Raw genomic sequence first — 17,110 nt, forward strand, 5'->3', positions numbered from 1 at the left:
TTGCCTTGCCGCTGGCTGTTGGGCTCACATAAAACTGGCCATTTTTGTTTGCTAAGTATCTAAATTTTTACGTTTTTCATAGCAGTAATGCATATCTATATTCCCATATTCATTGTTCCACATATCTTAGCACTGCAGAGTACAACTTTTTTCCTTTTTTTTTGAACACCTAAAGGTGTCTGAAAGGCCCATATTGAAATCAGTTTATCAGGAAAATAGGCAAGTGCCTATTGGCTGTTGCACCCTTGGCTGCCTTGCAAATTCCCAAATTCCAAGCAGACCAGGCAAGTCTACTGGACAGTGGGTAGTTTGTAGCTCTTGCTGAATATACTATTTATTTGTCCTCTTTTTTTAAAGGAGTATTTCCATCTTCAAGCTCTTATCCCAATATGTGGTAGGTGTAATAATAAGAATATTGGTAAATACCTCCAATTAGAAATGTTGTATAGTTCTCCTAATTTACTATGTAACTTACCTCATGTGCAGTACATTTCAGGACCTTAGTCTCGTCTCAGGTACCATAGCTGGAGACAAGACTAGTATGGCACTGCTCCAAGATGGCTTTTTCCAGCTCTGCTAGAGACGATTTGACAAGTCTCTTACTATGGAAGAGAACAGTCAATCACCTGGAGTGTTGGAGGCTGAAGCCGGCCAGGAAAAACGCTCATTCCCTGTAGTCCCTGGTCGGATTTTCTAACTATAATTTTTCTAAAATGGTGATGCATTTTACAGACAAATATATATGGCTGCAATCTGGCAGCCAGCCTCTGATTTATGCTGCATGAGGTTTGGGCAGCATGAATACATGGACACTAAGGGGCACTTTGCACACTACGACATCGCAGGTGCAATGTCGGTGCGGTCAAATTGAAAGTGACGCACATCCGGCGTCGCAGGCGATATCGTAGTGTGTAAAGCATTTTTGACACGATTAACGAACGCAAAAGCGTCGTAATCGTATCATCGGTGTAGCGTCGGTCATTTCCATGAATTGGGAAAGACCGATGTTACGATGTTGTTCCTTGTTCCTGCGGCAGCACACATCGCTGTGTATGAAGCCGCAGGAGCGAGGAACATCTCCTACCTGCGTCCTGCGCCTCACACCAGCTATGCGGAAGGAAGGAGGTGGGTGGAATGTTTACGTCCCGCTCATCTCCGCCCCTCCGCTTCTATTGGCCGCCTGCCGTGTGACGTCGCTATGACTCCGCATGACCCGCCCCCTTAATAAGGAGGTGGGTCGCCGGCCAGAGCGACGTCGCAGGGCAGGTGAGTGCATGTGAAGCTATCGTAGCGATAATGTTCGCTACGCCAGCTATCACCATGATATCGTAGCTGCGACAGGGGCAGGGACTATCGTGCTCGGCATCGCAAGCATAGGCTAGCGATGTCGCTGCGTGCAATGTGCCCCTTAGGTTCCCTTTAATGATGATGCATCCTTGTGTAGGTACTTTGCAAGGGCAAACACTTTCTTTGGTAACACAGCTGACGTATGTAGGCTTGCACTCCTAGACTGAAACATAATATTATCTGTTACATATGAAGAGAGTATTTAGGCTATTTTCGCTTATCTGGAATATTGTTGTCTGCAGCCAGTAGGTATTAAGCACAGCTAATTTCACACAATATGAATAAGTATCATTTTTGGGACTGCTAAAAGCCAATCATAACATTTTATTTAATGAGGATACAAAATGCAGCAGTGCTTGGTTTATTTAGCAATAACCTATTCTCCTATAAACAGATTGATGCATAGCAATATGAACCAGTTTGAAGACATCAGAACTAGCGAATATTTTGTGTCTCAGAGTCACAGTGTGTCACCAGGTTTTCCCAATATAAGCTAAGGCCTCTACTTTTACCGCCTCTTTTACAGTATTCTAGTAACCTTGCTATAATTCCCCAACCCACTCTGCATATCCTCAAAAAATACGGTACATTTGATCACCTTCTACAGTGCGGTTCAGTCAATGGGCAACGCTGTTCTTGCTCGGCGCCTCCTTTCTCCCTATAATCGCCGTTCTCCTGCCCTGCTTCATGTAGATGAAATCTACTACGTCATCTACACAGTGTCCCCAATCTCTCCCGCGCAGACATCCTTGTCTGTGCACTACTGAGGGCAGAAGAAAGTACTGTAGTGCGCAAGTGATGGCTTTACTTACGAGTGATCAGCACTTATTGTCCTTCTGTGGCGCATGCGCATTATAATACTTTGCAAGACAAAGCGAACTGAGATTATGGGGTGCGCTTTGGTGATGAAATAGGATGCGTCATACACAGAGCAGTGCAGGAAGATGGTGATTGCATGGAGAGAGGAGACGATGAACAAGACCACTGACCCCCATCAAACCAGAATGTGCCCAATATGAGGGGATTCTAAAGTGTATTTTTTTAGGGTATGCAGAAGGGGCTGGGAATTTATATACATGTTGTTTGACTACTGTCAATGAAGCAGTAAAAGTGGTGCCTTATGCCTGCTTTACAGGAGACGATCGATCATACCCGCCCCCGTCGTTTGTGCGTCATGGGCAAATCGCTGCCCATGTTGCACAAAGTCATGAAACCCCCATCACACGTTTACCTGCTGAGCGACCTCGCTGTGGGCGGCGAACATCCTCTTCCTAAAGGGGAGGGACGTTCGGCGTCACAGCGACGTCAAACAGCCGCCGACCAAAAGAAGCGGAGGGGCGAAGATGAGCGGGACGTAAACATCCCGCCCACCTCCTTCCTTTCGCATAGCCACCGGGAGCCGCGGGACGCAGGTAAGCTGTGTTCATCGTTCCTGGGGTGTCACATGGAGCAATGTGTGCTACCCCGGGTACGATGATCAACCGGCGCCATTTTAATTAAACAATTTTTTAAAACTGAGCGACGAGTACACGACTTTGTGAGCGATACTGCGTCGCTCGGAGGTGTCACACAAGACGACGTCGCGAACGATGCCGGATGTGCGTCACGAAAACCGTGACCCCGACGATGCATCGTACGATAGCTCGTCTCGTGTAAAGCACCCTTTAGTCTATATTGCAAAAACCTGGTGACAGGTTCCCTTTAAAGGCTCCATAAATATACTCAATTATCAATTCAAAATTATTAATTTGGGGATTTTGTCTGAATACTGAAACGCATCAAAAACACACGTAATTCGCACCTAAGAATGTCAATAAAGCTTGTCCAAGCCAAATATCAAAACGTCTCAAAAACAAAGCGGCTTTATTTAAAGCATGACATACCAAAGAGACAAAAAAAACTAAGCTTCGAAAGAGCAATAAAAACCCATGCTAAAAAACACACAAAAACAATAAAAATCACACAAGTATCCTAATATACATAATAGGTGCAGAAATTCTGCAACATCAAAAGCTCATGTGGGAACGTAGCAATCTGTTTAAGTGCACAAACTAGTGCATAGTGGGTTCAATCATTATCTTTACGACAATAATTGGCACTGTGCATTTTTTATTGATAGAAATCAACATAAATTTCCATTCCAATTATGAAAGCATTTTGGCCCACTTTGGATCAGACATGTCACAGTTTAGTATATTCCGTAATTTAGGGTTTTTAGAATTGCACTGTAACAATTGGATGTGCGAAAGCTCCATGTAATATATTGAGGCATTGCACTAATTAGAAAAGTGAAATAGTTGGGTAACGTAATATTATGAGTGTGATGCCAAATGTCAGATTTTTCTCGGAAAGCTTTTCTGGAATGTAAGGGCAGGTGCTGGCAGGCTGTGAACGGCGTAATGTAGGGTGCAGAAATAACCTGTGTAACCGCCATTGACTGTTACTGCGGCCCCTGAAGGTAATAGCAGGTTAGGACAGCATATCTATGGCTGCAAACCCAGGAGCGGCAGAGCAAGTCTGTGCAGTGTCTGAAAAGGTTATGGAGATGTAACTGATGTGAGGAGCATGAATAGGCGGCCTTCACCAAGCATCTGCCTTCACATCATCAGCCTCAAATGAATACAATCAAACCTCTTAGTGAACGGCTGCTTGGCTTCAGCATCACTGAAGACTGAGGAATGTGGAGATAGGATTGAAGGAATGCTCAAGACGGCTTCTCAGGTTTATCACACAAGGAATGAAAAGATGGCCGGATACTGGATGCTGCAGTGGTGTTAGAGCAAACCCTCTACGAGGCAGTGGGGGCAAACTTTTCACTATTATCCAAAGAATGATTATTTTTGGATGAGTTAGATTGTGATACTTGTACGCCAGGTAAAAAAAAAATATATAGTGTACTCGTGAAACAAGAATGTGCTTGGTTGCAAAAAGAAGAGCAATAAACCTTCATTGTCTGTTTGAGATTGTAACAAGGGACATATGCATTTTACATGATAACTACCGTGTTTCTCCAGAGATAAGACAATGTCTTATATTATTTTTTGCCCTGAAAAATGTGATAGGGCTTATTTTCGGAGTAGGGTTTATTTTCGGGGAAACACAGTTGGGGGTAATTTTACCCCCCTCAAAAAAGCAGACTCCAATTCTAGGACAATCATACTTACCAGACCATGGACGTCCGTGGGGCTCCCTGGTCCTCCTGTGATAATCAGCAGGCATGCTCTACGCTGTCCTCCACTGCTTCTGGCTGACACATTCACATACACCAGATCGCACACACACTCATACTCATACACACACATCAGCTCGCGCATACAATCACACATCAGGTCACACACACACATTCACCACATCTGGTGATACCAATTGCTTCCGGCCGCCAGGGGAAGATGGGACATAGTACAGTGGAGCATGAGGACCTGCTGTGGAACACATTGAAGCGTTCTACTGTAGGTCCTCTATGTGTTCCACCACAGGTCCTCGCACTCCACTGCACTGCATCCCAGATACCCCTGCTGGTCAGAAGCAGTCGGTATCACCAGATGTAATGAGTGTTGTGTGTCATCTGATGTGTGTGTGATCTGATGTGTGTGTGCGATCTGAAGTGTGTGTGTGCGATCTAATGTGTGGGTGTGCGATCTGATGTGTGCGCAATCTGATGTTTGTGTGTGTGCGATCTGATGTGTGTTTGCAATCTGATGTGTCTGTGTGTGCGATCTGATGTGTGTGGTTGTACGATATAAAATGTGTGGGTACACTATCTGATGTGTGTTTATGTGCGATCTGATGTGTCTCAGTGTGCAAACTGATGTGTGTGGGTGTGCGATCTGGTGTGTGTGGGTGTGCGATCTGAAATGTGTGGGTGTGCAATCTGATGTGTGTGCGATCTGATGTGTGTGTGTGCGATCTGATGTGTCTCTGTGTACGAACTGATGTGTGTGATCTGATGTGTATGGGTGTGCATTCACTTTCGGTGTCTGGTGAGTATGCTTGCTGGATCTTCTCTCTACTTTCTTCTCTCTTGGGGTTGTCTGCTTTCTACAATGATGTGTCCTGCAGAATTCTTTAACTTTATTAGCTGCATGGACGCTTCATTATTGGCTTATTTTCGGGGTATGGCTTATATTATAGCCTATAGTCGAAAAGGCTGAAAATTTCTGCTAGGTCTTATTTTCGGGGTAGGGCTTATTTTTGGAAAAACACGGTATTACACTAACCCCTATATTTCCTATCTCCCATAAATTGCCATGTTTCATATTTTCCGTGATTTAATACTAGACAGGAATAAGAGCTTATTTAGACCTTAGTTTTTCCGCACAACTGCTATCTATGTAGAACTCATACCATGTGATTGTATAGGGTAGTTCACATGTCCGATCTCCTTGGACTGAGTGGTTTGTACAAAAGCATGGAGACTTGTCTGATATTGATCCTAGTGTTTGACCAAACTCGGCACTGCAAGTCTACAAGTCCGTGAAAAAATCTGACAGCACTTGGATGTCATCTGTGTGTTGTCTGTTTTTCACAGACTGCTTATTATGAGATATTTGAGAAACCTCCTTCAGGTATTTTTTTTCATCCTAGAAAATTGGATGAAACTCTGACAAAACCCTAATGGTAAAAACTGACACTGAACAAACTCCAATGGTAAAAACCAACAACTGATAAAAAAAACATAATTTTTTCCATACAAGAACAATCACTGACATCTGAATTAGCCCTAAGGTTCATGAAGGTAGAAGCTTCTTATTTTAATGTTTTCAGTCCTATTTCTGAAGGCATTATTCCTGTGTTCCGTTGTTCATGATGGGTAATAGTAGAAAGAATGGTGTGGTATCATTCTGCGCTGCTGACAAGAGATGAAAACATGCAGATTTGTAAAATAAGTGGTTTTATTAGATGTACGCGTTTCGAAGTCTCCGTCTTCCTCAGGATCTCAGTCACATATCCCGAGGAAGAAGTCAAAGACTTCGAAACGCCTAGATCCAATAAAACCACTTATACAAATCTGCATGGTTTGATCTCCTGTCAGCAGCGCAGAATGATACCACACCATCCTTTCTACTATTACTGGTCGGCTCAGCGAGTCTGTGGTACTGCAGCAAAATATCTATAACTGCATGCGATATAATCCAACTCTAAGTGAGCATATACTGGTACATTTACCTTCATATCCCAGATAAAACCCTATTGCGCTGTTTTTCTTTGAGCCGTTGTCCATGGTGGGGAAACATTAAGGGCAGCATGGTGGTCCGGTTGTATGAACAGTTGTTTTGCAGCTTTTCTATATGTTTTTATAGGTTTTCTTATTTGCTTCCGATTTCCAAAAAAGCTTCGTAATTGATTTTTATCAGATAGATAAATTAGATTGTCAAACCAGATTTGATGTAAATGGCGACATTATGTAATTATATACAGTGGTGTTGTATACGTCAATGCTATATAACCATCAGTAATAATAAACAAATTAGTCTCAGATGCCTGTTATTTCATTAATTTGAGTGAATATTGTAGCGTAAATTAAGAATAACATCAGCCTGATAAAAATGGGATTTGGAATTGTATGTAATGGGCCTTTCTTATCTTCTTTCCAGCAATGCCCTACCCACATAACTCGTACAGTTCATCTGGAAGCACCGGACCCATCCAATGCTACCGGTGTAGAGAGACCTGCAAAGGAGAAGTAGTGAGGGTGCAGAGCAACCACTTCCATATCCGCTGCTTCACCTGTCAAGGTACAACTCGAAAATATGTGTGTGCTGAGATAAGCTTAAGAAGTATCAGGAGACTTATTGATATATTACATACGTAGAACCACCCTTCCTTGTGATCTGCTTACTAGTCCTTTCTGGCCATGCCATGAAGACCAACATTTCATTGTCCTATGTGATCGAACTCAGTAAAGGAATAAAATATATTTGTTTTCTTTGGTTAATTTTTAGAATAGCTGTAATCACTAGAGATGAAAGAAGCCAGAAGCCTTCTCAAAAGCCCTCCATACACTGTAGATAGATATTTGCTAAACGATGGTCTGGTTGATCTTTCAGCTGGCACGGTCTTGCCCAACAATCCCATACATATAAACGCTTGTTCTACCAAGCTCTCCTTGGTTCTCTATGTGGGAGTTACTGCCAGACGTCTCTTATGATTTTACAATTGCTGAAAAAGTGAACATGGCTTTGTGGGGAAGTGGAGGGATGGGTCCCCTTGCTGCCTTAGATATATAATTTAGGATAGAAAGTGGCATAAATTATGATACAAATCTTAGCTGCTGAATACATTTGTTCATCCCTTAAAAGGGAACCTGTTGGGAAAAATGCTGTTAACCTGCAGATATGGAGTTAATCTGGGGATTAATAGCGTTCTGAACCTGCCAGGCGCCTACATTGAGAGCCCCACTGCCGGGAGGAAATTAACTTTATTCCTCCCGGCAGCATTCGGCTTTCAGTCATCAGGGAGGAAACGGCATGGGTTCAGTCACCGCTCAAGGTATAGTGATTGGCAGCTGTAACTGCTCCTCCCGCACTGACTGACAGCTGGCTCTAATGCTGAGCCAACTGTCAGTCAGTGCTGGGAGTGCAGTACAACACCTCTCACTAACAGTTAATCCGTCCTATTGTCCTCCTGATAACTGAAAGCCAAACGCTGCCGGGAGGAATAAAGTTCATTTCCTTCCGGCAGCAGGGCTCTCAATGCAGGCGCCTGGCAGGTTCAGAATGCTATTAACCTGTAAATTATCCCCATATCTGCTGGTTAATAGCATTTTTTCCCACAAAACAGGTTTCCTTTAAAGGGAACCTATCACCACTTTTTTGGTGTATAAGGCTAAGTTCACATTTCCGTTGATTTGTATCAGTCACATGCGTCGCTTGACGCATGTGACTGATGCGCTGTTCAACGCTGTACAACGGATGACAAAGAACAGAATTCTTTGTCGGATTCCGTTGTGTGCGGGGGGCGGAGTTCGGGGGGCAGAGCCGAGCGGGGGGCGGGGCCAGGCGCTGAGGATGTCAGTGGAAGTGCTGCGGTCTGCATGGCTGGGGACAGGTGAGTGTATGTGTGAGTGAGTGAGTGTGTGTATGTGCATGTATGTATGTATGTATGTATGTATGTATGTATGTATGTGTGTGCACATGCAAAGTGCGGGAGGGGGCGGAGCCGAGCGGGGGGCGGGGCCAAGCGCTGAGGATGTCAGTGGAAGTGCTGCGGTCTGCATGGCTGGGGACAGGTGAGTGTATCTGTGAGTGAGTGAGTGTGTGTATGTGCATGTATGTATGTATGTATGTATGTGTGTGTGTGCACATGCAAAGTGCGGGAGGGGGCGGAGCCGAGCAGGGGGCGGGGCCAGACGAGGGTGTCAGTGCTTGTCTGCATGGCTGGGGACAGGTGTGTGTGTGTGTGTGTGTGTGTGTGTGTGTGTACATGTGTGGAGTGCGGGAGGGGGCGGGGCCGAGCGGGGAAGTGTCGGCCTCCCTGCACACGTAACCAGCCTAAATATCGGGTAACAGCAAAGCACCCGATGTTTACCTTGGTTACCCGATATTTACCTTGGTTACGGGCCTACACCGCTTAGCGCTGGCTCCTTGCACCGTAACCAGGGTAAATATCGGGTAACCAACCAAAGCTGGTGACGTGTGCAGGGAGCCAGAGAGCATGCGCAGCGAAATCCGACGGATCTCGCTGCTCAAAAAACGTTACATGCTGCGTTCCCCCCGCCCGGCGGTCAGTCGTTCCACGACTGATCAGTCGGGCGGAGGGTGCAACGCAGCATCATCAGTCACAATCCGCTGCTCATACAAGTCTATGGGAGCAGCGGAATCCGCTAAACGGATTCCGCTGTTTACAAGAGCAGCGGATTGTGACTGATAGATTTTAGCGGAAATGTGAACTTAGCCTAAGCTACGGCCACCACCACCGGGCTCTTATGTACAGCATTCTAATATACTGTATATAAGAGCCCAGGCCGGGGGTATAATATAACAAATTTTTATAATACGTACCTAAACCGGTCGCTGCGGTGTATGAGGGCCTAATTGGTGCCTCCGTTGTCCGGTGCCGGCTCCTCCCCTTTCGGCCATCTTCGTCCTCCTTCTGACTACTGTGTGCATGACGCGTCTACATCATACACACTCGCCGGTCCTGCGCAGGCGCACTACAAAACTTTGATCTGCACTGCTCAGGACCTGAATGCCGGCGAGTGTGGATGACGTTGGACCCGTCATGCACCGCAGCTAGAGAAGAAGGAGAACAAAGCTGGCCGAAAGAGGCGGCTCCGGCACCGGACAATGGAAACGACCATTAGGTCCTCATCCACCGCAGAACGACCATTAGATAAGTATTATAAAGTGTTTTTTATGTTGTCACAGCGGCCGGGGCTCTTATATACAGCATGTTAGAATGCTGTATATAAGAGCCCGGAGGTGGTGGCCGCAGCTTATAGGGCAAAAAAGTGGTGACAGGTTCCCTTTAAGATGCATGACTTTTAGCAGAAAAAAATGAGTCTAAAGTAAGCCAACCAAAAGGTGGTAGAAAGTCGCCAAATGTATCCTCCAGCATCTTGTGCATTAAGCGTAATTCTAAATAAGAATTATTAATTCTGCCCCATTGTATGAAATGTGTAAAACAAATAATTCAACAGTTCTCAATTACTACAGTAATCTGCACACTGAGATTTGAGGATTAATAGATCAAATAGCTAACCCTGTGCCTGGCAGCCAGAGAACTGCTAATGAAATGTGTATAGCTCAACTATATTACTGGATAAATACAATACTAATTATCTTTTTCACAGAACGAAAGATACTATCGCGCAAGAACCACCTGGGAGAGGTAGCTTTCCGACCCTTTAAAGGGAATCTGTCATCAAGATTTTGCTTCCTCACTTGAGAGCAACATGATGTAGGAAAAGAGACCCCCCAATCCAACTATGTAACACTTTACTGCATGCAGTGGTTCTGACAGTTTTTAGATTTAGCAATGCAGCAAAGCTGAAAAAGCTGATCTTGCCCAAACCAGGCTCTTTATTTACATTATACATTGACAGTGAGATGCCAATCACAGGAGGGAGAGTGTTGGACTGCCATAGACAAGGCAATGTAGTCCAGCAATGATAAGTTCCTGGTCCTAAAACAATCATTCCAAGTAAACAACACCATGGACATTGATAAGAGAGACATCACTGAATTCTCTGTGTTAATTTTTACAGCCAGCTGTCTTCATATTCTCTTTAATATCCCATGGAACATCACCAGGGGTAAATGCCAAGCAAGAAAATGATCTATATACAGTGCCTTGCGAAAGTATTCAGCACCCTTGAATTTTTCAACCTTCTTCCACATTTCAGGCTTCAAACATAAAGATAAAAATTTATATTTTATGGTGAAGAATCAACAACAAGTGGGACACAATTGTGAAGGTGAACGAAATTTATTGCTTATTTTAAATTTTTGTAAGCAATAAAAAACTGAAAATTGGGGCGTGCAATATTATTTGTCCCCTTTAAGTTAATACTTTGTAGCGCCACCTTTTGCTGCGATTACAGCTTCAAGTTGCTTGGGGTATGTGTCTATCAGTTTTGGACATCGAGAGACTGAGATTCTTACCCATTCTTCCTTTGCAAACAGCTCGATCTGAGTGAGGTTGGATGGAGAGCGTTTGTAAACAGCAGTTTTCAGCTCTCTCCACAGATTCTCAATTGGATTCAGGTCTGGACTTTGACTTGGCCATTCTAAGACCTGGATACATTTATTTGTGAACCATTCCATTGTAGATTTTGCTTTATGTTGGGATCATTGTCTTGTTGTTTCAGTCTCTTTTGTAGACTCCAACAGGTTTTCTTCAAGAATGGTCCTGTATTTGGTTCCATTCATCTTCCCATCAATTTTATCCATCTTCCCTGTCCCTGTTTAAGAAAAGCAGGCCCAAATCATGATGCTGCCACCACCATGTTTGACAGTGGGGATGGTGTGTACAGTGTGATGAGCTGTGTTGTTTTTACGCTAAACACATCGTTTGGCATTGTGCCCAAAAAGTTGGATTTTTATTTAATCTGAGCAGAGCACCTTCTTCCACATGTTTTTCTCCCAGGTGGCTTGTAGCAAACTTTAAATGACACTTTTTATGGCTATCTTTGAGAAATGGCTTTCTTCTTGCCACTCTTCCATAAAGGCCAGATTTGTGCAGTGTATGACTGATTGTTGTCCTATGGATAGACTCTCCCACCTCAGCTGTAGATCTCTGCAGTTCATCCAGAGTGATCATGTGCCTCTTGGCTGCATCTCTGATCAGTCTTCTCCTTGTTTGACATGAAATTTTTGAGGGACGGCCGGGTCTTGGTAGATTTGCAGTGGTATGATACTCCTTCCATTTCAATATGATCGCTTGCACAGTGCTTCTTGGGATGTTTAAAGTTGTGGAAATCTTTTTGCAACCAAATCTGGCTTTAAACTTCTGCAGAACAGTTCCACGGACCTGCCTGTTGTGTTCCTTGGTCTTCCTGATGCTATCTGCGCTTTAAACAGAACACTGAGACTATCACAGAGCAGGTGCATTTATACGGAGACTTGATTACACACAGGTGACTTATATGTATCATCATCAGTCATTTAGGACAACATTAGATCATTCAGAGATCCTCAATGAACTTCTGGAGTGAGTTTGCTGCACTAAAAGTAAAGGGGATGAATAATATTGCACGCCCCAATTTTCAGTTTTTTATTTTTTACAAAAACTTAAAAACAATAAATATCGTTCAACTTCACAATTGTGTCCAACTTGTTGATTCTTTACCATAACATTACAATTTTTTATCTTTATGTTTGAAGCCTGAAATGTGGGAAAAGGTTGAAAAATTCAAGGGGGCCGAATATTTTTGCAAGGCACTGTATAACCTGTTTGTGGATGTTTACACCTTCTAAGTGTAGAGTCTGGACAGTTTGCCATGTTACAAGACTAATTGAAGGGTCAAACATAGCTTTATAGGGTAGCTACTAGTGAAGCGCAAATTGATGGTGATTGATTTGTTTTTTACATTTAATTTCCATGAAAAGGAAATGGCTTTTCAAACAAAGGTACCACAATAGCACTCTCCCTTCCATGCACACACAGACATCCATACCCACAATGTTTTATACTGATCAATTTTTTTGTTCGTGCCATGGATTCCGTGTTAGATTTCAAAAGTACAGATAAAATATCTGCTACTGCCCGAGTGCATAGTGACCTACTTTCCGTTTCAGCTGCTACCACTTTTATAGTGCTCCATGTTATTTCTGCAGTGTAATCAGCCTCTTGACACCTCTGGTAAAAAGATATATATATATATATATATATATATATATATATATATATATATATATATATATATATATATATACTGGTATATATACAGTGCCTACAAGTAGTATTCAACCCCCTGCAGATTTAGCAGGTTTGATAAGATGCAAATAAGTTAGAGCCTGCAAACTTCAAACAAGAGCAGGATTTATTAACAGATGCATAAATCTTACAAACCAACAAGTTATGTTGCTCAGTTAAATTTTAATAAATTATCAACATAAAAGTGTGGGTCAATTATTATTCAACTCCTAGGTTTAATATTTTGTGGCATAACCCTTGTTTGCAATTACAGCTAATAATCGTCTTTTATAAGACCTGACCAGGCCGGCACAGGTTTCTGGAGTTATCTTGGCCCACTCCTCCATGCAGATCTTCTCCAAGTCATCTAGGTTCTTTGGGTGTCTCATGTGGACTTTAATCTTGAGCTCCTTCCACAAGTTTTCAATTGGGTTAAGGTCAGGAGACTGACTAGGCCACTGCAACACCTTGATTTTTTCCCTCTTGAACCAGGCCTTGGTTTGCTTGGCTGTGTGCTTTGGGTCGTTGTTTTGTTGGAAGATGAAATGACGATCCATTTTAAGATCCTTGATGGAGGAGCGGAGGTTCTTGGCCAAAATCTCCAGGTAGGCCGTGCTATCCATCTTCCCATGGATGCGGACCAGATGGCCAGGCCCCTTGGCTGAGAAACAGCCCCACAGCATGATGCTGCCACCACCATGCTTGACTGTAAGGATGGTATTCTTGGGGTCGTATGCAGTGCCATCCAGTCTCCAAAGGTCACGTGTGTGGTTGGCACCAAAGATCTCGATCTTGGTCTCATCAGACCAGAGAACCTTGAACCAGTCTGTCTCAGAGTCCTCCAAGTGATCATGAGCAAACTGTAGACGAGCCTTGACATGACGCTTTGAAAGTAAAGGTACCTTACGGGCTCGTCTGGAACGGAGACCATTGCGGTGGAGTACGTTACTTATGGTATTGACTGAAACCAATGTCCCCACTGCCATGAGATCTTCCCGGAGCTCCTTCCTTGTTGTCCTTGGGTTAGCCTTGACTCTTCGGACAAGCCTGGCCTCGGCACGGGTGGAAACTTTCAAAGGCTGTCCTGGCCGTGGAAGGCTAACAGTAGTTCCATAAGCCTTCCACTTCCGGATGATGCTCCCAACAGTGGAGACAGGTAGGCCCAACTCCTTGGAAAGGGTTTTGTACCCCTTGCCAGCCTTGTGACCCTCCACGATCTTGTCTCTGATGGCCTTGGAATGCTCCTTTGTCTTTCCCATGTTGACCAAGTATGAGTGCTGTTCACAAGTTTGGGGAGGGTCTTAATTAGTCAGAAAAGGCTGGAAAAAGAGATAATTAATCCAAACATGGGAAGCTCATTGTTCTTTGTGGCTGAAATACTTCTTAATACTTTAGGGGAACCAAACAGAATTCTGGTGGTTTGAGGGGTTGAATAATAAATGACCCTCTGAATAAACGTTTCCCAATTTAAAAAAAAAAAAAGAAATAACATTCTTTTTTGCTGCAGTGCATTTCACACTTCCAGGCTGATCTACAGTCCAAATGTCACAATGCCAAGTTAATTCCGAATGTGTAAACCTGCTAAATCTACAGGGGGTTGAATACTACTTGTAGGCACTGTATATATATATATATTTATACATCTTCAAGGGTGCCAACACAAGTTCGGCCATGACTGTGTAAGTATGTATAGGTCAATTAAGGTCAATTAGGAAACAAAATTATTTATATTTGCCAAATTCCAGAATACTAAGAGAGAGAGAGAATGTTTTAAGTCATTTTTATTAGTTTCTGCAAAGTCAAAAATGTAGATACACTTCATCAGCATTTGATACCATTGCCCTTAAACTGTATGACTTGGGTCAAACATTTTGGATGTCCTTCCATAGGCTTTTCACACTAGTTGGTAGGAATTTGGGCCCATTCCTCCTGACAGAACTGGTGTAACTGAACCATGTTTGTGGGGTTGCATTGCTCACACCTGCCTTTTCAGCTTTGCCCATAAATTTCCAATATGATTGAGATCAGGGTTTTGTGATGGCCACTCCAAAACATTGACTTTGTTATCCTTAAGAGCACTTTGTAACCAGTTTGGCAGTAGTTCCGGGTCATTGTCCATTTGGAAGACCCATTTCCACCCAAGCATTAAGTTCCTGGCTGATGACTTAAGATATTCCTTCAGTATTGCCACATAATCTTCTTTCCTCATGATGCCATCTGTTTTGTGAAGTGCATCAGTCCCTCTTGCAGCAAAACAACCCCACAACATGATGCTGCCACCCCTATGTTTTACAGTTGGGATGGTGTTCTTAGGTTTCAAAGCTTCTCCCTTTTTCCTCTAAACGTAATGATGCTCATTATGTCCAAATAATTAAATTTTAGTTTTGTCAGACCACAAAACAAGTCTCCAAAAATTAAGGTCTTTGTTCTTGTGAGCATTTGCAAACAATAAGCTGTCTTTTTTATACTTCTTTTGGAGTAATGGCTTCTTCTTGGCAGAGTGACCTTTCAGCCCATGTTGATACCATACTTGTTTCACTGTGGATAATGACACAATCTTACCAGCTTCCGTCAGCATCTTTACAAGGTCTTTTGCTTTTGTTCTTGGGTTGATATGCACATGTCTGACCAAAGCACCTTCTTTGGTACACAGAATCCATCTCCTTCCTGAGCGGTATGATGGCTGGGCATTCCCATCTTGTTTGTACTTGCGTCTAATTGTTTGTACAGATGAACAAGGCACCTTTGGGTATCTGGAATTTGTACACAAGGATGAATCAGACTTGTGCAAGTCCACAATTCTCTTCCTGAGATCTTGGCTGATTTCTTTTGACTTTCCCATGATGCTACACAAAGATGCAGTATGTTTCAGGTGTGAATAAAATACATCCACAGGTGTGTCTCTAATTAACTCAGATGTTGCCAATAAACCTATCAGAAGCTTCCAAAGACATGACATCATCATATGGGATGCCCTATATTGTTTAAAGGCATAGTACTCTTAGTGTATGTAAACTTTTGACTTTGCAGAAACTAATAAAAATGCCTTAAAACATTCTCTCTCTCAATATTCTATCATTTCGCAAATAGAAATAATTTTGGTTCCTAATTGACCTAAAACGGGAAAGGTTTATTCTGATTTCATGTCAGATAGTGAGAAAAACATGCAGATGTTTCTTTTTAGATAGTGCATGTAAACTTCTGGTTTGAGCTGTATATACACACACAGTCATGGCCGAAAGTGTTGGCGCCCTTGAAGTCGTTCCAGAATATGAAGTATTTCTCCCAGAAAATGATTGCAATTACACATATTTTGTTATACACGTTTTTTTCCTTTGTATGTATTGGAGCAACATAAAAAAACAGAGGAAAAAAGGGAAATTAAACGAAATTGTTGGCATCTTTCCAAAATTGTGGGTAAATAACTTTGTTTTATGCATGTGATGCTTGTGTAATTTCTCCTGTGGGAAGTAGCTGGTGTGGGCAATATGAAAATCACGCCTCAAACCAGATAAAAAGGGGAGAAGTTGATTAAATCTTTGCATTGTGTGTCTGTGTGTGCCACACTAAGCATGGAGAACGGAAAGAGGAGAAGAGAACTGTCTGAAGACTTGAGAACGAAATTGTTGAAACATTTCAACAATCTCAAGGTTACAAGTCCATCTCCAGAGATAGATGTCTGGATTTAAATCCCTTTCAAGACCTGTTGGGAGATCTTAAAATTGTTGTTTGGAGAAGGCACCCTTCAAATATGAGAGACCTGGAGCAGTTTGCAAAAGAAGAGTCATCTAAAATTCCAGGTGAGAGGTGGAAAACGTTTCTTGATGGTTATAGCAAGCAATTGATTGTAGTTAATTATTTCAAAGGATGTGTAGCCAGATATTGAGTTGAGGGGGACAACAATTTTGTCAAGCCCATTCTTGGGTTTTTGTGTGAAATTATGTCCAATTAGCCTTTTTTCTTGTTTTTTTTTTCTTGTTCCAATACACACAAAGAAAATAAACCTCTGTATAACAAAACATTTGTAATTACAATAATTTTCTGAGAGAAATACTTCATTTTCCGGAACAATTTCAAGGGTGCCAACCAGGCACGAGCTATCCTGAGTACCTAACTATTTGTACTCACTATACTCATAATGAGTACTGTCTAATACGCGCGTATTCATTCCGAATAGCATGTGCAATGCAAGTCAATGGGGAATACTCGCAAAGTAACGAGTAACCCAAATGCTGTACTATTTGTGCGAGTATCAAATAGTGCGGCATTCGGGTTACTCGTTACATTGCGAGTTTTTCCCTATTGACTTGCATTGCACGCGCTATTCGGAACAAATGCGCAAGTATTAGACAGTACTCGTTATGAGTTTAGCGAGTACCAATAGTTAGGTAGGTTAGGTAGTTAGCTC

At 42.8% G+C, this 17,110-nt stretch overlaps 1 protein-coding gene across 1 annotated transcript in view; it reads left to right on the forward strand.

The window, feature by feature from the left end:
* Window positions 1-17,110, forward strand: part of ABLIM3 (actin binding LIM protein family member 3) — a 296,306-nt gene that overhangs the window by 158,341 nt on the left and 120,855 nt on the right. Inside the window, exon 3 of the mRNA XM_075344628.1 lies at window positions 6,942-7,082. Within this exon, the coding sequence (XP_075200743.1) occupies window positions 6,942-7,082 (141 nt within the window). The remainder of the gene's footprint in view (window positions 1-6,941; window positions 7,083-17,110) is intronic.

Source organism: Anomaloglossus baeobatrachus, chromosome 4 (genome assembly GCF_048569485.1).
Source record: "Anomaloglossus baeobatrachus isolate aAnoBae1 chromosome 4, aAnoBae1.hap1, whole genome shotgun sequence".
NCBI lineage: Eukaryota > Metazoa > Chordata > Amphibia > Anura > Aromobatidae > Anomaloglossus > Anomaloglossus baeobatrachus.